The sequence below is a fragment of the Labeo rohita genome, chromosome 25 (genome assembly GCF_022985175.1).
Source record: "Labeo rohita strain BAU-BD-2019 chromosome 25, IGBB_LRoh.1.0, whole genome shotgun sequence".
NCBI classification, from domain to species: Eukaryota; Metazoa; Chordata; class Actinopteri; order Cypriniformes; family Cyprinidae; genus Labeo; species Labeo rohita.
The window spans coordinates 22,277,862-22,303,553 of NC_066893.1; the positions used below are offsets into that span (position 1 = coordinate 22,277,862).

Below are 25,692 nucleotides of genomic sequence, written 5' to 3' on the forward strand. Positions count from 1 at the left end.
ATCTATCCATCTATCACTTTCCTGTTGCACAACTTATTTATTTTTTAATATTATTATAATATCTGCTGTAATATAATGACGTGCAATTACAGATAGAACAAGTAAATGAATAAATAATCAAAATTATGATAATGCAAGATTATGGAAAGATATTTCTCTTATTTATCTGATAGCTTTTTTATTTATTGATGCTTTCTTCTTTTTGCCCCCGTTTTATTTTAATTGTAATTATGGATGCATAAAATAAAAAAATAAAAAAAGGTGTGATCATTATGATGTAAGATTATGAAAAGCCATTTCTTTTTTTTAGTTATTTTATTTATTTACTTTATTCACCTTTTACACATGCTTGTTGGTAAATAAACAACATACAGTAATATAATGACATTTTTGCAATTATAGATGCATATAACAAATAAACAAAATTATGATAATGAAAGATGAAAAAAAAAAAAATAAAATATATATATATATATATATATATATATATATATATATATTTTCTCTTATTTAGTAAAAGTTTTTCTTATTATTGTCACATTTTATTTATACAACAAATAAACAACAAATAAATGATGTAAGATTATGGAAAGCCATTTCTTTTTTTCAGTATTTATTTATTTATAACACACTTTATACACATGCTTGCTGGTAAATAAACAATATAGCTTATAACAATGTTTCTTATTTTTGTCACATTATATTTATACAACAAATAAATTATGATGATGTAAGGTAATGTAAAGGCATTTCTTTTTTCAGTTATTTATTTATTTACTTTATTCACCTTTTACACATGCTTGTTGGTAAATAAACAACATACAGTAATATAATGACATTTTTGCAATTATAGATGCATGTAACAAATAAACAAAATTATGATAATGAAAGATGAGAAACAAACTATATATATATATATATATATATATATATTGTTTCTTATTATTGTTTCTTATTATTGTCACATTTTATTTATACAACAAATAAATGATGTAAGATTATGGAAAGCCATTTTTTTTTTCAGTATTTATTTATTTATAACACACTTTATACACATGCATGCTGGTAAATAAACAATATAGCTTATAACAATGTTTCTTATTTTTGTCACATTATATTTGTACAACAAATAAATTATTATGATGATGTAAGGTAATGTAAAGGCATTTCTTTTTTTCAGTGTATTTATTTATAAAATATAATACTCACAGTTTATTTATTAACTTATGCTTGGTGGTTTCCTCTCATGTTTATTTTATTTTTTTTATTATTATTATTTTTTGTGACCCTGACTCTTTAGAATATCTAAAACACTTTGAATCACCATTGTTATTTTCTGTTTTCCTTTTTTTCATTATTTTATTTTTCTATTCTGTCCTTGCATGTTTTTTAAGCGCTTTAAATTACCATTGAAATGTGCTATAAATAAACCAGTCTATCTGTTTATTACATTTTATGATTTCACCAATAGTTCTCTGTTCAGATGAGTTTGTGTTAAATGCTTCTTTATCTTAACATACTATCGACCCAATTTAAAATAATCCAGGGTTGAGCTGAGGTTAAACCGATTTAGAAAAACATTCGAGTCCTTTCCCTTCTCCAGAAATGGAGCTGAAGGAGGGAGAAAACAATAACCTTATCTCTAAAATGATAAATGAGTCACAAATGTCAACACATCCATCATTGCCGGTAACTCATTCAGACATGAAGACCTCCTAGGGAGAGGCAGAGTTCAACATTATACACACTTTACCACCCGGCGCTCCAAACCCTGAAAAGACGCCGCTGCGGTGCAATAAGAGAATGAGGGAGTAATGCTGATGACGTATTCACTAATGCAGTGAGACTTAATATGTCAGTATTCTCAGTCAATTGAACATGAATATAATAAAAGTACACTCAGTAAAAACTACAATAATACAAAGTTGCTTTTAAAGTCTTTATTTATTTTTCCCAAGTAGACAGTAACAATCCAACCCCAAGAACAAATATATGACTCTTCCTCTAACAAAAATCTTATCTACTCTTATAAATAAAGCATTATCTAAGTTCATATCACATACAAATGAAAGACCTTTATATCAGAACAGATTGTTCACACATTTTTAAAATGTTTGACGGATTATATACATGTATCTTCTATTTGGAATTGCATAGCAACTCATACAAAGCACTGACAAAATACATATTCTATCATAATAATGACATCTCACCACAAACACACTATGGCAATGCTGACAACACGGCGTTGTCAAATGGCTGCTTTGTAAAAAAGACCAGCTTTCCTGTCTCTTTTATTATTCAAGCATTTAGTCAATTGTACACATACATAAAGTGACCCGGTTGAATATACAAGAATTTGTACCGCAGACACTGATATAAATATATGTAAATATATGGGTAACTCTGTTACCCAGCCATTTGTCACTGAGAATGATTTATTATCTAAAAACTCTACCAGAAGAATTTTCCGTGTACTTAACATGCTCAATTTGGCCGGAAACCAAAACTAACAAGTTCAAGTTGCTGCATGACTTCATAAATTCTGTAAAGAACCTAAAATCACACTGGTGAGATCAATTTTTTATTAAAAAGTATAGCAGTCAGTGGAAGCAAACTATGCTAGGAGATACGATCCCATTCCTGAAAGAAACTTCATTCATTTAGGCGAACATTTATGGTCATAAAATAACCAAAGGCAAATCTATTGACTAATGATTACGATTTATAACATATGGTATATAGAGATTGATTTAATGCTAAGGTAGTAATTAATGGAATGTTTTTAGGAATTTCAAGCGTTTACCACAAAGAGAGAATGTGGCCATAAGCAACAGCTGAGGAAGCATTCTTAATCGCAGGAGGCTATGAAAACAAAGTCGTTTATCTCGAATCAGAGCAAACACGTGAAGTGGAAGCCAAGCTAAAGGAAGTTTCCTTTTAAAAAGTTTAGATATGCAATCAGAATGTTTAAATTCAAACATTAATATTAAGTAAATGTAATCAGAAGCAGCAGAAACCTCTCCTGTTAAATCTCTCTTGAGGTTTGTCTGGTTTTCTTTATAGTAGTTTAGTAAAAGCCACTTTCATACATGGTATTTCAGCCCTGAAATTCCCCAAATTTTGCACAATTGTGTCTTAAGGAACTAAGGTTTCGTGCGGCCCTGAAAGCTGGACGTGACGTAGCAAACTCATGCATTCTGAAACGTGACACAAACACTGTCTTTTTGGCATTACAATCAATACAGAGCAACAAAACTAATTTCCGCACACATGCTGCCTCATAGCATTGCTAACGTGTGGCCGCACCGGATAAACCAGCCACGGGAGAGAGCAGATAAGACTCTGTGGTTTGGTGGCGGACGGAAAAGATGGTTCCGGAGGCCGGTCACACAGCCGTTTCATGGTCCTCCCTCTGGATCATCTGGTGGTGTTGTCGGTTTTCCAAGTATCCGGCCAACTCCATGTCTCGAGCTCTTTCTGCATACATCTTAGGAGTTTCACCCTGCAGAATGACAGAAAGATAATTTATTTATTTATTTATTAAATTTGTATCAATGAGATTTTTTTATTTTTGCGACTTTTTATTTATATCATTGCTTGCTGGAAAAAATAATTACGGAATAGTTTTGCAGTTATAGTCAAATATATGTCTCTTATTTAATGCAGTTGTTGCCACCTTTTATTTATACACATAGAAATACATAGGATCTACTATAATATAATGACGTTTTTGCAGTTACAGATAAAACAAATAAACAAAATTATGATAATGTAAGACATTTTTCTTATTTGATACACTTTTTATTCCTTCTTTGTATGTGTGTATATGTATGTGGGTGTAAGATGCTCTGTTTTTGTTTTTAGGGTGACTTTTTAACATTCTGTCATGGGTCTGCAAAAGAAAAATAGCCCTTTTGGCTAATTCTGGCACATTTACAGCCATGTATTGTTTATTTATTTATTTATTAATTTTTTCCCCATTGTTTTTGCCACCTTTTATTTATACACATGCTGATATAATTAAAAATAAATAACTTACACACAATAATATATTCGTATAATAATAAATTATTTGACCAACTTTCAAAAAACGGCTCGTTTTGAATATTACGGCTCATGTGAGGTCACATGGTCATGTATATTTGCATATGACCGCCTCCAGAGCAACACATCGACCAATAGTTATACAGTATTGTATCATAAGCTCCGCCCACTGTCATTCAGGCGTTTAGCTGACTTCTGTTTACACCGGATGCAAGCTTCGCGTCGCGTCAAAAGCAAACGGAACTCATTATAATAATAACGGACACTTTCTACAGTGTTCCTGAAGTACTGCTGACAGCAACAAATAGAGGAATAAATGGAAGTTCGCTTTGACGCTTTTGAGGTAGTTTTCGTCGTCTGTACAGATTTCAAAAAATCCTCACAGTCAGAAACAAGTAAATGGTTTATTTTAATTGCGTCTCGGCTCGCGTCGGAGGATTACGGTTATATGCTTATTCGGAGCATTTGACTGTGTATTGTTTTGTAAATGAGGGACAGTTTAATGGAGAGTTCGAGAAACTTTGGTTGAAAGAGGAAATAGCCAACTGTACTGCTTCTGACAACAACTGCATCGCAAACGTAAGTAAACAATTTCATAATGCTTTGTCTACAAATTATGTTTTATACCCACTAAACATTGGACGTCGTAGTGACGTGACCCTGACCGACGGACCCAATATAGACATGATCTGCACGTCTATCCGACAATGTTTAGTGGGTATGGATACTGTTTCAAAACACTTAAATGCAAGGGGCAGTGATACCGAAAGGAACAGAATTCGCAAATTTAGCTGATTATTGCTGCTGAAAATGGTCAATTATTATCATGTTTTGGGCTGTGCTAATCAGTCAGACAAGAAATAACATTTAGAGTATATAGACTGGCAAAAGTTATAACAAATTAAGGAGAAGAGTGCGTGCAAAAAAACTGTCTGAGGAACAGAAGGCATTTGTGGTTGGCCAAACTGAACCAGGAAGTCCAGGGCAAGAATCTTGACAACATTCGTGTTTGTTCTTACATTTCCAGTCAGGTAGGTGAAATATTAACTTAATATCATAATTTTATTTATTTTTTTATTTTATTTTTTTATTTAGTACTGACCTGCCTGAATGAGATATTTCACATTAAACACATTTACTTGTAGTCCACAAGAGAAAATACGTTGAATTCATAAAAATAAAACTTAAAATCATAATTGATACTGCTCCTACGTATCTTTACCAACTTTAGTTTGTCAAAATATTTCGCCCTTTCCTGCTTACTAAGTCCTTCTCTATATGATTTACCAGCTTCCACATGTTTTTTCAATGGTTTAGATAGCATAAATAAGCAGAACAGCGTATTCAGTAGTACATTAACCATGTTTCCAATATGGCTGCGCATCCGGGTGACTGACTAAACCGTAACGTAAGTGCAAACCCTCTATATGCAATGACAATGAAAGGTTGAAAATCATTTTTCATCAAAATAATTTATCAATATTATCCACCTCATTTTTTCAACACGGAAATAAGCCGTTTTCTGTGAATGTGCGAATAACTAACAGCAGTAAATGGTAAAACTGCACTACAAACCACTGTGTTCACAATTAAGATAATATATTAAAATAATATGGCAGTGCATGCTGGTTTGTGGTATCAAGTAGCAAAACAAGCTGTTTTATACAGCTAAAAATAACTGAAAGGGGATGACACCAGAAGTCTCACAAATAAAATGTACAAATGGCCGCAACCGCTCTTACGGGAAAAGTAAGGTGGATAAGTAAACCTCAATGAACATATTGAAATACTTAAAAAAAAAAAAAAAACACACACATAATGACTACTTTAAGTGTTTAAAAATCATCTAAGGAAATGTTAAGAAATAAAGTACAGGTATGAGGTCCATGTGAATCTCACCTGTAGATCTGTTTTCATGAGGGATGCTCCGGCCTCCACCAGATAACAGCAGATTGTTCTCTGGCACAACGAAGCTGCCTTATGTAGGGCCGTCTCCCCTCTGAATGAAAACATAGAGAAACACCTCCTAACTATTATGATTTGTCTATCAAAGATAGTTCTTTTCTCCCTTTCACTGCAAATTAAATAAGTAAAAGATGCCGTAGTGGCGCCAGCACTACTTACGTTGATTTTTCCGTCACATCCAGGATGCAGGCCGGAGCTGTTCACCAAAAACAGTGAAAGATCATTTAGAAATGAGACGCAAGTCAAAAATCAAAAAAGTCTAACCGACTCACCGTTATCAATGATATACTTCACAATGTCTTTACTGCCTATAACAACCGCATGGTGGAGGAGGGTGCAGCCAAAACGGTCCTGGACCAACAGGTTCGCTCCTTCTTTATGTATCTGAACCAGCTGAGAACATAAATGACCAAAGAATAAGTCTATGCGGTTTGGTATTGCAGAGTGTTAATGTGTGATGTTGCTGGAATAGGTTATTTTATGAATACCTTTTCCATGTTGCCAGACTTCACAGCATCAAAGAGCAAACTGATTGATTCTGAAAGACAGTGAATGAAATATGAGTGCTTTTATTGTACCAAATTGGTCTAGGTAATTATAGAAAATGCATGAATATTTGATGATATATTTTATAAAATTATATTATATAAAATAATAATAATAATAATTGTATATTTATAATATTTTGTTTTATTAATAATATATTTTTAAGAAATAAAAAAAATGCTTAATACAGTTTTATATATAGATATACATACATGTTCAAATTTGATAATACATTTTATTAAGTTATATAAAATAATAATAATAATTGTATATAATAGTTTTATTAGTAATATGTTTAATAAATGTAAAAAAATAATTTCTTAATGCAATTCTATATATATATATATATATATATATATATATATACAGATGAATATGTGATAATGTATTTTATTAAATTATATAAAATAATATTGTATATTTATAATAGTTTAATTAATAACGCGTTTAATAAATATATAAAAAGTATTAATTTCTTAGTAAAACAATATATGTGAATATGTGATAATATATTTTATTAAATTATATTATAACCATAATTTATTAAATGATACATTTTTATAAATTATATTTTTTTTTATAAATTACATTTTTATAAATTATTACTGATCAATTATTGCTTAATGCAATATATATATATATATATATATATATATATATATATAACATACATACATACATACATACACATGAATATGTGATAATATATTTGATTAAATTATATAAAGTAATAATAATTGTATATCTACAATAGTTTTATTAATATGTTTAATAAATTAAAAAGTATTAATTTCTTAATAGAATTTTATATATATATATAATATGTAATAATATATTTTATTAAATTATATTATATAAAACTATAATAATAATTGTATATTTACAATAGTTGTTTTTAGTAATAGTGCATTTTTAATAAATTAAAATGAATATGTGATAATATATTTTATTAAGTTATATTATGTATAATAATAATAATAATATATTTAAAATTGTTTGTTTTATTAATAATACGTTTAATAAACTAAAAAACTATAAATTGCTTAATACAATTATACATATATATATATATATATATATATATATATATATATATGAGCATTTATTTGCTCATACTAAATTGCTATATATAATAATTTGTAATATATTTTAAAGATATATTTTTTACTAATGAATAATATTAGATATAATTACATTATTTTATTATATAAATAATATTAATTTTACAATAGTTTATTGTATGAAACAAACAAATAATACAATAAATATAACAATAAAAAAGAAATATATATATGTACCTTGGTCACTGTCATTCCAGCCTGAATCTAACCTGTGAAATTAAAATAAAATATTAATACCACTATTCATAATCAAATCCAACGACATCTGTGTGTCTCACCAGCATGATTATTAAATATTGTATGTACCTTGGCACATTCCCTGAGTCCTCATCATGTGTGTTTGAACGATTCAAATTTATAATTTTTGCTCCCCTCCTTTAAGATGAAAGACATTGGACAAAGACAAGCTTATGTAAGATATTCATTTGAAAATGGATATCTTCTGCCCCTCTCACTAACTAAAAAAAATGACATGGTGCAATGGTATAGTTTAAAGTACCATGGTATTATCTTGCCATTGTAGTGTACTTTTGTTGCAGATGGGCATTACAGAGCCCTAATTAAAAACATGGAATCATGGGATGGATAACTGTTTTAGCTTAGTAATGATGTTTGCTTTGAAAAGTACAAGGCATAATCATGTTGTCATGGAAACAATCAAAGCTTTGGACATAAAGGTCCACCAAGCGCTCAATTTGAGATGTACCTGCACAAGCCTGGCTTTGTGGGAGTTCCTGGATCGCTAGTTTGCACATGCGTGTCATTATCCGTGTTTGCGCTTTCCGTTTGGCCTTCAGCATGCGTCTGGTCAGCCCTGCGAGAGCATGATGGGATGGACAGACAACAGAGAGGACGATGACCCGGTGTGGATGTGTTTACATGCTGTGGGGGGGCGGGGAAGCTCATTGTTTGTGAGATGTGTATAATTTACTGTAACAGAACAACTGGTACAATGAGGTCTGACAGATGGGATGTGTTTTTTCAGCGTTTCGCTGTGCGTCAGGCAGGGGGAGGGTGAATGTAAACATGGATAAATGAGTCTTTAATAGCAGGGGCCTTTATGAGGGACTGTCCTGTCCTGGATGGACTCACATTTGAGGAACACACAGATTTGTACTCGCTCACAGAAGATTTTGGCACAAAAATGTTGCTGTCTCTCACTCTGTCTATCTCACCATCAGACGTGCACGCAAATACACAGACTAAAAGACTTCCCCTGAGGGAACAGACTAGAGCTGAAGAGCAACTGTCTATTTTATTTCCAAACAGGAAGGAACGCATTTGGTTCTGTCTAGTTTTACACATTTACACAAGCTTCTCTATATATGTATGTATTTGGCACATACCATGTACTAAAACGTTCTGAAATTCATGGCAGTTAAACTTAAAATATAATCTTAAAGCTAAAATCTAAAATATATTATAATATAAAATAATATAAAAGATATATAATGCCAGCTCAACTTTAACTTTAATTGTTATGCTATATGTATTGTAATTTGATATTATTTATATGCATGTATGTATTTACTTGCATATAAAATACATCATATAAAATAGGTATAGTAATATAAAACAAAATATAAAAAAAATTACCATTAATATTAATTGTTTTATTTTTGTATTTATATTTTATTGTATTATTTTTAACGTTTAAATGTTATCAATAAATAGTTACATATTAATAATATTGTACTTATAAAATACATCTTATAAAACAAACCTAATAAATAAATTGTAATATTTAAATAATTTAAAACAATGTACTATAATTATTTATTTGTATAATTATAATAGTACATTATAATAGTATTAATAATAACAAATGTATATATACACACACACAAAATGCATAACGTAAAAAAAAAAGATATAATAAAATATTTTATTTTATATTATATTTAAATAATTTAAAACAAAGTATTATAATTATTTATTTGAATATTTATAATAGTTTATTGTATTAATAAGAACACATTTAAAATTTAAGTAAATTATTATGTAAAGAATATAAAAGATATACAATGCCAGTTCAACATTTACTCAAAATATTTTATATACAAAATGCTTAATGTAACAAAAAATAGATTTAATATGTTATATGTAAATAATTTAAAGAATTTAAAACAAAATATTATAATTGTTAATGTCAATATTTAGAATAGTTTATTGTATAAAATAAGAACACATTGAAAATATAATCTAAAATATATTATAATATAAAATAATATAAAAGATATATAATACCAGTTAAACTTTTACTTAAATTATGCTAATATATTTTATATACAAAATACATGTAAAAATAGATATAATAATATATTTTAATAAATATATTTAATAAATTATTAACTTTTAATTTTACTATAAATGTATATTTATAACTTTATTGTATTAATAATAATTTAATTTATTTTTAATACAAAATACTATGTTTGTTAAAATAATTTCTAATTAAATTTATTAATTTTTTGTAATGACATTTACTAATTTAGAAATTAATCCAAAAAGAAGATTTTTTGTGGTTTCAGACATCTTTAGGCCCTACTATATATTATAAGACTGTATATTATCGTTGGAGACTTACTGCATTTACAAAAAAGTACTGTTATAGGACCATAGTAATGGCATCTGATGGTAATATCATTAGTATATTCATATACCACACTTTTTCCAAGTCCGAAAATACAATATATATATACAATATCATAATATTATCATGGTACTTCCTGGTACTTTTTTGCAAGTGCATCATAAGCCTACATCTCTTTTTGGCAAAATTGACAAGAAATGAATATAATTAAGACATTTTTTTTTAGTTCATCTTTGAGGGTTTTGTGCACGTTTGCTGTTTTTCTGGGGACATTCTTAGAAATTTCATACCCACAGGCATGAAGCTAAACCTGCCTACGCACGTACTCTGCCAGTCAGTGGTGTTAAAATGATCTGCCAAAGTAAAAAAGTGACATAAAATTGCACCTTGAGGCTGTGCAAAAGCTGTTCGCAGCCCTAACAACATGAGTTGATACAGATTAACCGCACATTTTGTCATCTGAAGTGACTCGTTTCAATCTACCTGCACAGTGGAGAAGGCCCGGCAGAGCAGGCAGGAAAAGCAAACTGGTCTGTGCTGTTGGAACATCCCCCCACAGTTTCCATCGCCCCCGGCATTCCGGGCGACGTGCCCACCGTCTCCTTGGTGACCAGCTCCGGGTCCAAGATGAAAAGCTCATCCTGAGAGATCTCCGTCACATAGTTTAGATGCTCCTGCAGAGATATGCAATGCTGTAGGGTAAAACGGCACAGTGTGACAGTGTAACACAGATGTAAAATATCAAAGTTTCCTTTTGTAGGTACCTGACCGCGGTCTATTCTGTAGAAACGGTCTGCTGTAGTAGCTATAAACAATCCAAAGATGGAAAAATGTGATTATGGGGTTTGCAAACATCACGCTTGAAAGTTTAGAAAATGTCAAGAGTGATGAATCTTACAAAAATGATTCAACAGAAATCCTAAGCTGCGTATATATAATTACAACACTATTGTTTTAGACAAAATTCTATGTTATTTTTTCAAAATAAACTTGAAATGCTCTACTTACAGTCCAGGAAGCACCATTTTGGTGAAAGCTTTGGCATGTGCAGTGTGTCTGTATTCACACCATCCCCCTCCTAAAGAGAGGGAGAGACAGAGAGGAAAAAATACACTGAGAAAGTGCAAGTGAAAAATGGCTCCTGTCCAAAACGGCCTCACTGTGTGAGTTCAATTAGTCACAATGTGTTTTTCTGACTGTAATTGAACAGGAAGTCAACGTGCAATGGCTGTCACATGCTCAATATCACATGTTTGGCATGAATAGTGGTAATTATAGTGGAAAGTGATTTTTAAAAGTAAAACACATCATTTGTGTTTCAGAGGCGTGTTAATGTCACTGCAGGAAACTGATTTTGAGCTAAATTACATGAAAAATTTCTTTTCTTTCAAAGAAGTAGCATTAACGTAGCAGTCCTGGCATACTTGGCCAAGAATGACTTAGTAAAAGTCACGATTGCAACCCATTTTACTAAAGCTATTTGACTAAAACAAAACAAAAAAAAACTATATGACAGGATTTTATCTATTAGAAATTATTTGGGTCATTGAAAAGGGTGTTTAATGCCAAATGGGCAGAAGTGAAAATAATTGACTTAATGATATCAATGGAAATGGAAAGTTGTTGTAGAGGTATTTTGATGAATTATTACAAAGTTATGAAAAATTATTACAAACCTTTTTAGGAATAACATGCACAGTTGTTCACAATAAGACCATTCATTAAAACTTCATAAAACTGCGGTTGAACCACTGATGTCACATGGTCTATTTTATCGATCTCCCTACTACCTTTCTTGGTAGTGAACGTGTCCGTTGTGTTGCTGTCTATGCAGGGTCACAAATCTCGGATTTCATCAAAAATATGAACGAAGATGAACAAAGGTCTTACGGGTTTGGAACAGCAAGAGGGTGAGTAATGAATGACAGAATTTTCATTTTGGGGTGAACTATCCCTTTAAGAAGATAATGTGTCAATTTTCATTTCATGACTTTAAGTCAGACTTATTCTCCCCTTAACCTTTGCAAACGAGAAAGGAGGTTGTAGCCAAATGTGCCAGCAGGCCAATTTCTAACCAGCATTCAACAAGCTGAAAAGCACCTCATGTAGCTTCTCGATATGCAGCCGACACGTCTCCAAATCGCTGTTCCCGGGAACTGTAATTATCCCCATAGGAATCGCTGAGAAGGCGAAAGAAAAGAGAAAACACAGGTTAGGATCGGTTGAAATCAAGTCATGTTTGAAAAGCTGAAGCTTTTCCGGGAGTGCATGAGTAGGTTCTCAGAACTGTGAAAAAGAGAGAGGACGAGGAGAAGAGATACTCACAGGCCTCTCTGAGCTGCTCCTTATCATAATGAAGAGCTTCATAATCACGCATGCTGATACGGTTCACCTTGATCTGAACTTTCTCTGTGATGGGCTGCTGACTACATCCACAAGAAGAAAAAACAGTCAAATTGCAGGATCGAATACAATATAGATAGATGGATAGACGGATGGATAGACAGATGGATGGAAAGAATAGTTAGATGGACAGATGTATGGAAGGAAAGACAGATAAATAGATGGATAGATGACAGAGAGACAGACAGCTAGAAGGATGGATGGACTGCCAGACATGGATGAAGAGATACATGGACAGAGAAGAAAGAGAAGATGGATGGACGCACAGATGGATGAATAGTTAGACAGATAGATGGACGGATGGATAGACGGGTGGACAAACTGATGGATTAATAGATAGATGACAGAGAGACAGACAGACAGAGGGATGGATGGACAGATAGATGGATGGATGGACAGAAAGATGGATAGGACAGACATATGACAGAAAGATGGATGGATGGACAGACAGAGAGATGGATTGATGGACGACAGAAAGATAGATAGATGAACGCACAGATGGATGAATAGTTATATAGATGGACGGATGGATGGATGGACAAACTGATGGATTAATAGATAGATGACAGAGAGACAGACAGACAGAGGGATGGATGGACAGATAGATGGATGGATGGACAGAAAGATGGATAGGACAGACATATGACAGAAAGATGGATGGATGGACAGATAGACACAGATAGATGGATGGACAGAGAGATGGATGGATGGACGACAGAAAGATAGATAGATGAACGCACAGATGGATGAATAGTTATATAGATGGACGGATGGATGGATGGACAAACTGATGGATTAATAGATGACAGAGAGACAGACAGATAGAAAGATGGATGGACAGGCACAGTTAGAGAAAGGGATGGATGGACAGAAACATGGATAGCACAGACATACGACAGAAAGATGGATGGACGGATAGACACAGATAGATGGATGGATGGACAGACAGATAGAAGGACGGATGAATAGATAGGTGACAGAGAGACAGACAAAAGGATGGATGGACATTATTTCTTTCAAACTTTCATTTCATAAGCCAAATTCAAATTACATGAGTGAGTGAGCGGATGGACAGACAAGCAGATAAATAGATAGATGACAGAGAGACAGGCAGATGGATGGGTGGATGGACGACAGAAAGATAGATAGATGAATGCACAGATGGATGAATAGTTATATAGATGGACGGATGGATGGATGGACAAACTGATGGATTAATAGATGACAGAGAGACAGACAGATAGAAAGATGGATGGACAGGCACAGTTAGAGAAAGGGATGGATGGACAGAAACATGGATAGCACAGACATACGACAGAAAGATGGATGGACGGATAGACACAGATAGATGGATGGATGGACAGACAGATTAATAAACAGACAGATAGAAGGACGGATGAATAGATAGGTGACAGAGAGACAGACAGAAGGATGGATGGGCATTATTTCTTTCAAACTTTCATTTCATAAGCCAAATTCAAATTACATGAGTGAGTGAGCGGATGGACAGACAAGCAGATAAATAGATAGATGACAGAGAGACAGGCAGATGGATGGGTGGATGGATGGACAGACAGACACGGATGAGTAGATAGATAGATAGTCAGTACTGACTCATACAGTTGTGGTAGAGAGATTCTTCTCTTGGTCTTCTGCAGCATGTTGGCCTGATTCCTGAGGGTGATGCGTATGACAGATGGAGCCAGTCTACAAGGTTCCCCATCCACCTGCACAGGAATGGGCTTAAAGGTGGTCAGGGTCACCTCCTGACATTGATGAAGCCTCTCACCATGCCCTCCAACCTGCAGCGTTGCCTGTAGAAACAGAGCAGCAACATTTGGATGGATTCAAGGATAAATGTAGAACAAATCCAGTAAAGAACCATAGCCAAAACTCACCAGAGAGGTCATGGTGAAGCCAATGACCTCAATGAGCCCGTCGTCATGTTTCTGTGGCCCAAAGTCATTGTGCTCACTTGGGTTCCCCCATGGCATCGTACCAGCGCAATATCTACAGAACATAATGCCCAGCTCAGTCAGGATAATCTCATTTTAATGAACTCTAGACTACTTTCTCATGTCTAGATTATACTTCATCCTGGAGTAAACATAATTTGGAACATCAAATCTCTTTTTATAATGAGGATTTCGGTCCAAGTTTCCTGGTCTGATGACATGAAATTTGATGACACTCAGATGAAGTTTCATTTTTTGTATTTCAGTATACCAAAATAAAGAGGATCTATATCAAATAGTGCATAAATTACTACAAGGATGTTTACAGGTTCTCTCATACAGTAGTTACATAAAACATCTGTTTTGCACAGTTCTGTTTCAGGTCAGTTTACCTGGGGATGTTGAGGAACAGGAGGCACTGCAATTTCATATCCTGCACTTTACTAGTTAGATCCGTACCATCACACTGCACAGGAAATAAGAAAAAGCATACAAGGGAACGCTGCTATATTTTCAGTTTCAAATACCTTGGGTCATATTATATAAAAAGTGTATACAACTCAACCTACCACAACCCTGATATGTTTGGACAGATCTTTGGAGCTGCCCATGAGGAAGTCTGAAAAAGCTGTCTGCAGAGGAGCACATGCATTTGAGCACATACGTTACAAGGAATACACTAAACTATCTACATGACTTTATTGGACAGACACACTCACCCCTGCATAAAACATCTTATTGCGAAGTCGACTGTTGAACCGTTCTGGTTTAGCCTCTGAGGAAACAAAACAATGTCTTATAAATTTGAATCCTTTCACAAACCACAGATTTTACAGTATGCAAACTTTCATTTCATAAGCCAAATTCAAATTACACGAGTGAGTGAGCGCACCTCGGGATTCATGAAACTCCAAGGTCACATGTGCGTCAAATCCGAGGCTGAAGTAATTGTTAAAGACGTCAATGGGAAGCTGAAATAGACATGGAGAAGACATTAGCTCCCCGTTACCATTCATTTCAACACAAAAGAGTTAAAAAAAACTCTTTACACCCTCATTCATGCTTGACTTGTGAAGCAAGAAGGATGGTGTTCTTCTGCTAAAGTATAGCACCCTCTACTGGTGTCAGCTGACCTTGTCCGTCTGATGTTCATCTCTCTCCTCTTCGCTGGCTTCTAAATTGGGTTCCACGCTCAGGTTCCATCGGTCCAGCTGGACGATGTTGCCGTCTTCTACATGGGACAAGATCTTGGAAACCGGTTCATCTGTATAGCCCTGGAAGTCCACAAATACACAGAAAACAATGAGAAACCTAAGAGATATTGGGGCTATTTTCTCTTGTTCTTCAATTTTAAGAATGTATCAGGATTGCCAGGTATAAAAATTACATGTGTTTAAACCACAAACCACTTTTGCACAGCAAAAGTGCTGTAAAACAAAACTTGTGGTTATATTAAAATACAGGAGGCCAGTACGTTTATTAGAACATTTCAACCAGGAGTTTTCAGGTTCATACCCCGCCCCAGTTGAGAGTCCTGGCCAGGTCATTTCCTGTCCCGAGGGGAAGCACGGCCACAGCGGGTTGAGGGTTCAACTGGAGCTCATCCAGCACTGAGAGAATCCAACCAACCTGTCCAAACAGAGCATATAAACATGTGGTCAGGGGTCAGGATGCTGATATTAATTTAAATTCAACAGATAAATCGATCTAGGCAATATATAAAATATTGGCTTGGATCAGTCAGGGTGTGATGCCTAATGCATTTAAATTTCACATTGAGTCGAATCAGTTCTGAGTACCTGTTGAGCATGTCAAGCACATTGCATTGTTGAAAAATTTGCATAATGTGCACATACTGAAACAGTATGAGCAGAAATGATATTACCCACCATCTGTTTTTAGATAAGGGCACAGATATTTGACTAACCGTTCCATCTCCACCACAAACGAGGATACGCAGGTTGTGCACTTTGCTGTACATTTCTAACCTTAAAAAGAGGAAGAGAAAGTGTATAGAACATGCTCAGAATGAAGGAAGAAAGAAAGTATGATCTGTCACCTCTTACCCCTCTCTCGGGCCTCCCTGAGTGAGGTCGAACACTTGCCGAGGGTTCAGGTACCACATGAAAGAGCGGATGATTTTCGTTCCCTTTATAGAAAAAAAAAAAAGTGCTATTACAGCTGCAAAATAACGTTTCAATGCACTAGGAGCTTTAAGTGTCGGTTCTGACCTGGTTTCCGCCACTCTTCGGATTGACAAACACCAGCAGAGGCTTCATGAGCTGAGAAGGAATTGGTCTTACGACAAAATGCTTCCATTTGCCATCCTGAAGAGAATTAAATATTGAAATCTGGTCTTATATGGAAGCACTTTTTTTGCAGAAGTTCAAAGGTTTAGCGGTGTTTGCTACCTCTGTGGTTTTCTTGCAGGGTTTGGCCTTCAGAGATGTTTTCTTCTTTCTTTTACTGCTTTTCAATGATGCCTGTGTAATAGAGAGGGTTTATACAGGTTTATAGGCATTTTTATAGACATACTTATTATAGTGTTTACTTTTGAGCTCATCAATGTAGATGACCTCTTTTTACTATGTCCACACATAGATGTCTTTGTCAGGTGATGCATACTTTAGAAGTTTATTTGGAAGATACACATATATAACATTCAAAGCTTTTAGGCTGATTTTTCGATGTCTGTTTGATAAAAACAAATACAGTAAATATAATAATATAAACCCTGCTTTTTCAGGTCAGATGGTACCTGCTGTCTGCGGACTCTGATGATCCAGGTTGGAGGGATGATCACAGCAGCGTGAGCTCCGAGGGAACACGTCTCATCGATTTTCTGCAGCATGAAGCAGGTCACCTTGTTGTGATACTGTAAGACACACAGCAAAGTGCATTGATGTGTATTTTATCATACTTGCGTCAACATTTTTGATTGGCACTACCACTCAAAAGTTTTTGATAGGACAATTTTTTAATGGTTTGAAAGAAGTTGATCATTTATTTGATCAAAACAGAGTAAAAACAGTAAGGGTGTGAAATATTATTACAAAATGAAATAGCTGTTTTCTGTTTGATAATGGAGGGTGACAGTGTCACATTAAGAAATTATTCTAATATGCAATTCAAGAAACAATTTGTATTATTAATATTTGATATTTTGATAGTTTTGTAAAAACCAGGACGCCGCTTTTTGAAGTAGAGTGAAACAAAGAAAAAGTCTTTATTTTAAAAACATATATTTTCTGAATCCAAACTTTTGAATGGCAACCATTTAAAAAAAAACTAATTTTAGAGATGTTCATCACTTACTGCCTGCTTACACCATGAGCAGCTGATAGCCACGATATCTTTACTGTGAAAGGAGAATTTCTGCTGGAAACCCTGAGGAAAGAGTGAAATTAGGCCATAAATACTTTCTGGATGATTACACGTTTCATATTTTATGAGTCTTGCACTGACCTTTCCACATTGCCGGCATTTTCCATCTTGCCGTCTCCTATGGACCCAGTGATGTCTCATGTTTGGAGTCTGAAACACAAATCAGCTTAGTTGTTCAACAAAACTAAATGATAAAGCTCATTTTAAGGGACGAAAAGCCTCACCTCTCTGACATTTCTCATCCCTGGGTCTTTAAATGATGGCTTACACCTAAAGTTAATCTAAAGGGAACAGTACATTTCATTTGTTGAGATAAAAAGTTCAATACGTCATTATAAATTCAGCTTTACAACAATCGTCTAACCTTCTCAAGCTGATCCATGCATACAGTGTGAACAGCTATTTTGCAGGATGCACATTTGTGGCGAGAAAGAGATTTTTGCTGAGAAAACAAAATGAAAGAACAATTAGCATCTTAGTAATACATCTGAATCTGTGCGGATAACATCTGACCAGTAGATGGAGCTCTCTTGCAGGGATTTTTACACATAGAGACATACTACTAGAAACTACTGTTGATTGTTTTAAGAATAAAACTATGGGTCATTTACCAGTGACTTTGCAAAGCAATATGTCTCTCCAACGTAACAGGAATCTCCAGACGGACTGGTCTCAAACCACACGTGTTGACCAAACTGCGCATTTTCCTGTGGAGGACAATTAACCAGTAAGTTAACAGAAGTTTCAGAAGATTAATTACTGTGTCAATAAGTTGAGATGGGAGTTTACTACCAAATGCCATCGAAACAGAGAATGCTAACCGCTGGAATGCTAGCCACTGGAATGCTAACTTGTTTGTTAAAATATAAAATGAGTAACTCACAGTCCAATCCACGGTGCTGCAGATCTCTTTGTTTGGTTCACATTTGGTGGGTATTATGGCGCCGGATTGGGCAGCATTGTCCTGCACACCAGCCTTGGCAATGGCTTTCCTGTCAAAATCAATGACAGTTACGTTAAACAGACTAAACAGACTGTCTGTGTCTGACATATCCTAAGTCAATTAGAACACTGATCAAAAGCAATAAAATTAGAAACATTTTTCCCTGAAAGGATGGCATCTTATTTCACACAGCTTTCCACCGGGAATGCCTTGGTAAATTGCATCTGTTTAATTCCATATCAGTCAATAAGACTATTTTCACCAGCCACCCACACAGAGAATCAGAGCATGGCTTGGAATTCTGTAGGTTTTTCTGCTGTTTTTTTTGCCTTCTGTACTACCACATTACACTGTGGACACCTAATGTTGAGCCTATGATATTTACCTCACCAAAATTTGCAAGATGCAGCACTGAACTTATACTAAACAAAATAAAAATTCACCCTTTAAATGTAACTTTATTTTATATACATCTATAAATCTGAGCGTGCTATCTGTACATTAATGTTTATGCTAAACGCTAACCCAACAGACAAGTGCAGAAACAGATGTGGCCTCTTCAGGAACCCTGATGTAAGTATGTCTACACAAGAAAGTTTTCAATGAAGTTTATTCTGTGAAAACAGGAAATGCATTTTAAAGGCAAATATTACCTTTAGCTTTGGGTGGGGGTTTTTGTAATCCTTTTGTAATCAAAACCTTGCTCACCCTGACCTTTGTGTCCTAATCCCTACAGAGTGAATCAGTGAAGCTTAGCAACCTGTTGATGAGAAGCCCACTGGGTGATCAGTAACATTGATGAGTCACATTACCTCGCTATGGTAGCAGCTGCGCTAATGAGCGAGCGCCATGGAGCTCGTATCCACGGGACGGAGAATGAGAAGGTCAATGCAGTGAAAAGCTGCATTGCAACTGCCTGCTCTCACATTCAATCTAAATGTTTGAATGCTTAAGAAATTACTGAAGATATCGACTTAAAAGTGCTGACTTCATAAGCGGAGATTCACATGTACTGCAAGTACAATCTAACCCATTTAGGGAAACATTCATCTTTAATAAGAGTGCGAAAATAAGATTGAGTAGAGGTCAGCTTCATGCAGTTGTGCAATGACGTGATGCATCAACATGTTGACATCCAATGATATAGTTGCTGTCATTGTGAATGCACCTTTAATGTTACAAGCCTAAAGAAACCGACTTTAGCAATAGTTTAACCAGAAACTGTCTTCTCATTATGCACCTAGGCAAAGCCTTGATCAGGGTTTATCAAATCCGGCCATAAAGGGGGCACAGCCTACCAGTAATTTTTCTAGTAACTCTGAAGACCTTGATTATCTTACTCAGATGTCTTTGATTAGGGTTGAAGATAAGCTCTAAAGGGCACTGGCCCTCAAGGACCAGATTTAAGGACCCTTGGCCTAGGTCAGGGGTAGGCAAGTTTGGTTCTAGAGAGCTGCTGTTCTGCAGATTTAACTCCAGCCCTAATCAAACACACCAAAACAAGCTAATTAATGTCTTCTGTAGTACTAAGGCTATAGCCAGGTGAGGTTTTTTTTTCAGGGTTGGAGCAGAACTCTGCAGGACAGTGGCTCTTTAGGACCGAACTTGCCTACCCCTGGCCTAGGTTATAATTAGTTTCTTCAGCTGTGTTCGAAAGATGAAAATGCTAAACTATAAAGGGCACTGGCCCTCAAGGACCAGATTTACAAAACCTAAGCCTAGGTCAGGGGCCGGCAAGTTAGGCAGTGGCTCTCTAAGACCGAACTTGTCTACTCCTGGCCTAGGTCATAATTAGTTTCTTTGGCTGCATTCAAAAGCTGAAAATGCTACCTACGAGTGCCCAAACTCGTTCCTGGAAGGCCAATGTCCTGCAGAGTTTAGCTCCAACCCCTATTAAACAAACCTGAACCAGCTAATCAATCTCTTAGGGGCCGTTCATATATCGCGTCTTTTGCGCGCTCAGGTTCGTTATTTCAAATGTAGACGCGCGGCAGCCGGATGGAGAAACAACTGATCATAGCTGTACATTTTTAAATCAATTTAGTAGCAGGGCTACAGCAAGTGATTTTTAGTGCTGGAAATCTGTTTGTCCTTTGATGAAACTTCCACGTCTTCATTGAGAGTGCAGGTCATGGTTGCTTAGCAACAGCAGACGCCACGGGAGCGCAAGCTACAGAGCGCTTTGTAAAGGAGGAAAAATCGGCGCGCCTAGCATTTTCCACGCGTTTTTAGGCACGATATGTGAACGGCCCCTTACTAGGCATACTTGAAACTTCCCGGCAGGTGTGTTGAGGCAAGTTGGAGCTAAACTCTGCAGGACGCTGGCCCTCCAGGCCCGAGTTTGGGCACCCCAGCTTTAGGTACTGATATGGTTTTTTTAAGGTACTAATATGTACCATTTACGTGTAATTATGGTATAATGCACCTTTTAGCTTAGGGTACTGCCCCAGTGACAGCTTTGTACTTTTTTCTGAGAGTGTACTGAGGTTGGAAGGCAACAGTGCACATCTGAATTGTGCACATCTATGATTGTCACATACATTCTGTCTACTGAGATTCTACAGAAGAGTCTACAGAAGTCAGTTTACAATCAGTGTTGGGAGGTACCTTCGAGCGTAAATGCTTCCTGCAAGTTTTTGATTGATAGACCAACAAGTCAGCTGCCTAAGCTTTCTGACGCAGCCTTTGTATTGTTGTTCTTGCATTTTATGAAACCCCACATCTAATTTGTGAGCACAGCACGAAAACTAGACCTAACAACAGAAAAGGTTTTACATACGACAAGAATCCACTCCAAGACTCCAGTCTGGGATCGTAATAAGCTCCCAGGAGAGGACTGAAAGTCGCATGTCCCCTGTAGCAGGTAGAGCTTCTTCGGTTAGGAAGTGGCAGACCTCGTCCTGGCCAGGGGCTTCCTGCTTTCGAGATGGTGGAGACCCGTCTGCGACGCCTCCTCTGGCTGCTGCGGCAGTAGCGGACGTGCGGGCCCGACTCCGCGTGGCCGTAATGTGACGAGTTCCTCCTGAGGCAGCGGGGAACTCGGATCAGCGGGTGGGCCTGGACACGCTCTGCCACCACAGCCAGAGGAAGGCACTCCTGCTGGCATAAGACAGAGGACTCTTTGATCTCCCAGTCTGACAAATCTGCCTCCTCTAGGCACTCCTTGTGCAGCCCCGAGTGATGACTCTCATCTGAGTGGCCACTGGAGTCCTCGCTGTCACTGTCGCTGTCACCTTCCGAGAGAAGCACATCTGTGTGACTCCTAAACTTCGTGCTACCTCCCTTGAGTTCCACCTGCCCTGGTAACGGACTTCGACTCTCCTCATCATCTTCCTCCTCTTCCGTCATCTGAATCAAGCTGGCCAGCAGCATGGATGGACCTAGGAGGTGTGTATCTATATTACGGAGCTTGCCCACTTTCTTCCGGCGTACAGCAAAGCGAGGATTGGCCTTCGGGGTTGTGGTGCTGGACCGTCGTCTACCACTGCTTTTCTGAACCGGTTGACTACAAGTGATTCGAGGTAAAGCCTGAAGTTGGACACTTGATCGGCGTCGCTGGGTCAACGCAGTGGACGGAAGGCCTACGCTGGAGCGCCGACGGGCACGGCTGGCTGGCACTGCAATGCTTGGCCTCCTGTGTCGACATGGTTCAGGTAGGTGGCCATCATGCATGGCTTCTCCTGCCTCCTTCCTCTTAAAATGCCGTCGGAAAAACATGTCCATGGTGGCTAGAAGAATACAGTTCTGTTTCTAAAGTTCCCCTGAGGCTGTTGATTGAAAATGTAGCCTGTCAGCATAGATTAACCATGTTAGCACTAAGTTCTAAAACTGCTAAAAGCTTGTTACACTGACCTACATTGACCAAGATTTAAACCTAATCCTTAAAATGGAGATAATCTAGCTCGACTCAACACATCCCAGTGCTTCCCACAAATTATCTAATATCATCATCAACAACAGACTTCACAACTCTGTTGAAAAAGACTAGTTTGAGATTGCACGATTAGCAGCTGGTGAATTTGGCCTACCAAGTTTGTCCTTTTGGTTAACTAAGTTACAAACCCTCATGGGGACTAACCTCCACAACATACAGTATGCCGGTCCTTTTAGAAAAAATGACATGAGTTCGTACTTGTCATTAACATTGTTATGAATGTGGAAAGCTAACTCTGCATGTCCTAGCACAGATTTTCCTGGGGTTTACGCCAGGACAATTTGCCTTCCAAATCATGTTAATACTAGCAAAGCCTGTTGACTACAAAGGTGCATTGTGAGTCCACGGGGGATGACATCATGTCATAATGACGTGAAAGGCACTCAAGGAAATGAAGCTCTGCTCAGCTCATGAGTGTCCTGATTATCACATGGGGATGTCCAGGGCAGATTATAAGGGCCTTCTGACCCTTCAGTAGTTACTGCCTGTACTAATTATAGCAACGTAACTAGTCTATCTCATTTGGAGACGGATATGACCTAGACACGACTCTTAGGGTAAGGAATGATACTTATTGGTGCTAAGCATTTTGGTATAATAATATTACATTGTTTACAGTAAACATGGTATTGTATAGTAGGAGTACAAACTAGTTTACCATAAAAAAGTCAATGCAGTTTGCGCTAAAAATAATTTGCTTCCACACTAAACACTTCTCTCTAGAAAAACAACTCTTCTTACTCTCCAGGCAGAGGAAGTGACACTCAACCAAGACTAATTACTGTCAGGGTCATTTCTAGCAGTGGTATGTAATTAGTGAAGTGGGTTCGTTTAGTACCAAAATACGCACTTAAACCCAGAGTACGAGTTTGATTAGCTCCATCTAAATTGAAGACGCCAATAAAAAAGATGGACCATAATATCACATGATTGTTTGGTGCTGATTACATGAAGATTAGTGGTTCTGTTTGTTTACTCTGCAACAGATTTAATTAAAAAGCACAGCCTTAGGCTGCTGTAAGTAATTCTGACCTATATAAAAAAAATTATTAATAATTTTTTTTTTATATTTGTACATCGCAGTGTGTATTAATGTTGCAATATAATTAATGATTATATATTAAATATAATTTAAACATAATAAAAAATGACTTTATAATCTCCCATTATTTTTTTTATTAGTATATTGCAAAATATGTTGCAATATATAATTACATATGTATATATATATAATGTTATATAATTAAGAATTTGAACTACTCAGCTGCACGTTTATGTCTGCTACAGTTGAACAGATTTACAATACACAAACCTTTACGCATGTAAAAAGATGAATATTAACAACAGTACTCAATATAAGAACAACAGCTGGTCCACACTCAATGCTAAATGTCCACATACAGCACAAACACACACAAAACCTTCCTAAACACTACATTCTAAACCTGAACTCTGCATTTCTGTCCAATTATTAGTCAAAATCCAACAACAGCAACAAAAATACATTATACGACCTGAGAGTTTAGCTTCCCGTCTCCTTCCCTGACCGTCTCCTCACAGTGAAGTGACAGAGAAAGTCCAAGAGATGAACAGGTGAGACAGCCTCCCCCCACACGCGCACACACACACACACACACACAGCTCAGTGATGAACTACACACAACTCAAGCCTACAGGAAGAGAAGCCCCACATCCACCCACAAACAACACAGCTCACTGGGAAGCAGCAGCACACATCACAGAGGAAAGAGCCATCGACTAGGCAGGAGGTAACCGGTAGGAGGGAATGCAGGGTGCATCGAAGCCTCCGGTTTAAAATAATGACCAATTATCAGCTTAACGCTGGGAGTTTGTGCAAGACGTAGACGAGCACAAGCGTCTGAACTTCCTAGACTCCTAGATCATGTTGCTGTTCCAGGTGCTTTATAGCAACAAACAATTAATGGTTTTATGATAATTATCTCATCATGAACATTGTGCAAAGCTGCTTCTGCTTTTGAACAGACTGTTCTGCATATTGCTTAAGAAAAAGAGGACATAGCACTAATTCTGGCGCAAAACAACCCGCGACATGCAACACCCACAGCTGTGAAGATGATCTGTGTGGTTTAACCCATGAGAGCAGCATCAGGTTTAAATAGCATGTAGGTTTTTTAACCATTGTAAAGCTAATCATAAAGATGATGGCTTTAGTGAGGACACCTTGAGTCTATTCACATCCCCTAATAGGACGACACGCCAATGCCACTCCACCCCAAAAGCACAATGAGTGTCATTTCCATTTCAAGGCCCTCGTGCTGTTGCATTATGGATCAGCGCAAGAAAACATGGGTGAGGGGTGAATGCGCTTGAATATCAATTTGCCAACCTATAACAAACATTGCAGTTTTGTTACGCCGGGCGTTCGAGCTTTAGATATTGAGCGTCAATATGAACCACTTGATTGTGCCCCTTGTTCTTTGGGGAGCTTCTGTGCATGACGGATGAGCTGGCGACTCCATGTGCAAGTAATTACTGTCTTTTAAGTGATGGGGGAAAGAGATCTGCTGGCTGTTACCATGGAGTGGGACATCATGGCAACCAAACCTGCTTAGCTGTCCCTTAGTCACTAGGAACTTTGCTTGATATAGAAACACACCCCAGCTTTATATTAATAATGGACTAATTTGTCTTTTAAATGACACCCTTTCAAAAGGTACACTTAATATGTACCATTTAGGGGTAAATAAGGTACAGACGTGTACCTTTTAGTTTTTGTATTTTGTAGTGACAGCTTTGTAGCTTTTTTTAAGAGAGTGGAA

The 25,692-nt window shown here is 36.3% G+C and overlaps 1 protein-coding gene across 2 annotated transcripts; it reads right to left on the bottom strand.

Annotated features, from left to right (window-relative positions):
• Nucleotides 1–1,925: 1,925 nt before the first annotated feature.
• On the bottom strand, nt 1,926–24,695 carry dgkzb (diacylglycerol kinase, zeta b). 2 transcript variants are annotated; one of them, XM_051099194.1, is made up of 34 exons: nt 24,406–24,695; nt 21,737–22,724; nt 18,898–19,006; nt 18,626–18,721; nt 18,379–18,456; nt 18,239–18,295; nt 18,096–18,164; nt 17,946–18,017; nt 17,389–17,505; nt 17,042–17,113; nt 16,862–16,957; nt 16,697–16,779; nt 16,558–16,618; nt 16,146–16,259; nt 15,764–15,904; nt 15,523–15,601; nt 15,350–15,405; nt 15,200–15,262; nt 15,023–15,096; nt 14,574–14,685; nt 14,296–14,489; nt 12,598–12,698; nt 12,373–12,452; nt 11,281–11,350; nt 11,037–11,077; nt 10,756–10,946; nt 8,386–8,493; nt 7,986–8,054; nt 7,857–7,888; nt 6,501–6,550; nt 6,285–6,405; nt 6,172–6,208; nt 5,947–6,046; nt 1,926–3,505 (listed from the first exon to the last, which is right to left on the bottom strand). In XM_051099194.1, exons 2-34 carry the CDS (start codon nt 22,678–22,680, stop codon nt 3,389–3,391), a joined length of 3,804 nt encoding a protein of 1,267 aa, XP_050955151.1. In that variant the 5' UTR covers nt 22,681–22,724; nt 24,406–24,695; the 3' UTR covers nt 1,926–3,388. The 2 variants fall into 2 exon arrangements, with proteins under 2 accessions (XP_050955151.1, XP_050955149.1); XM_051099192.1 differs by having other exon boundaries at nt 14,290–14,489; nt 24,406–24,693.
• Between the last annotated feature and the right edge of the window lie 997 nt (nt 24,696–25,692).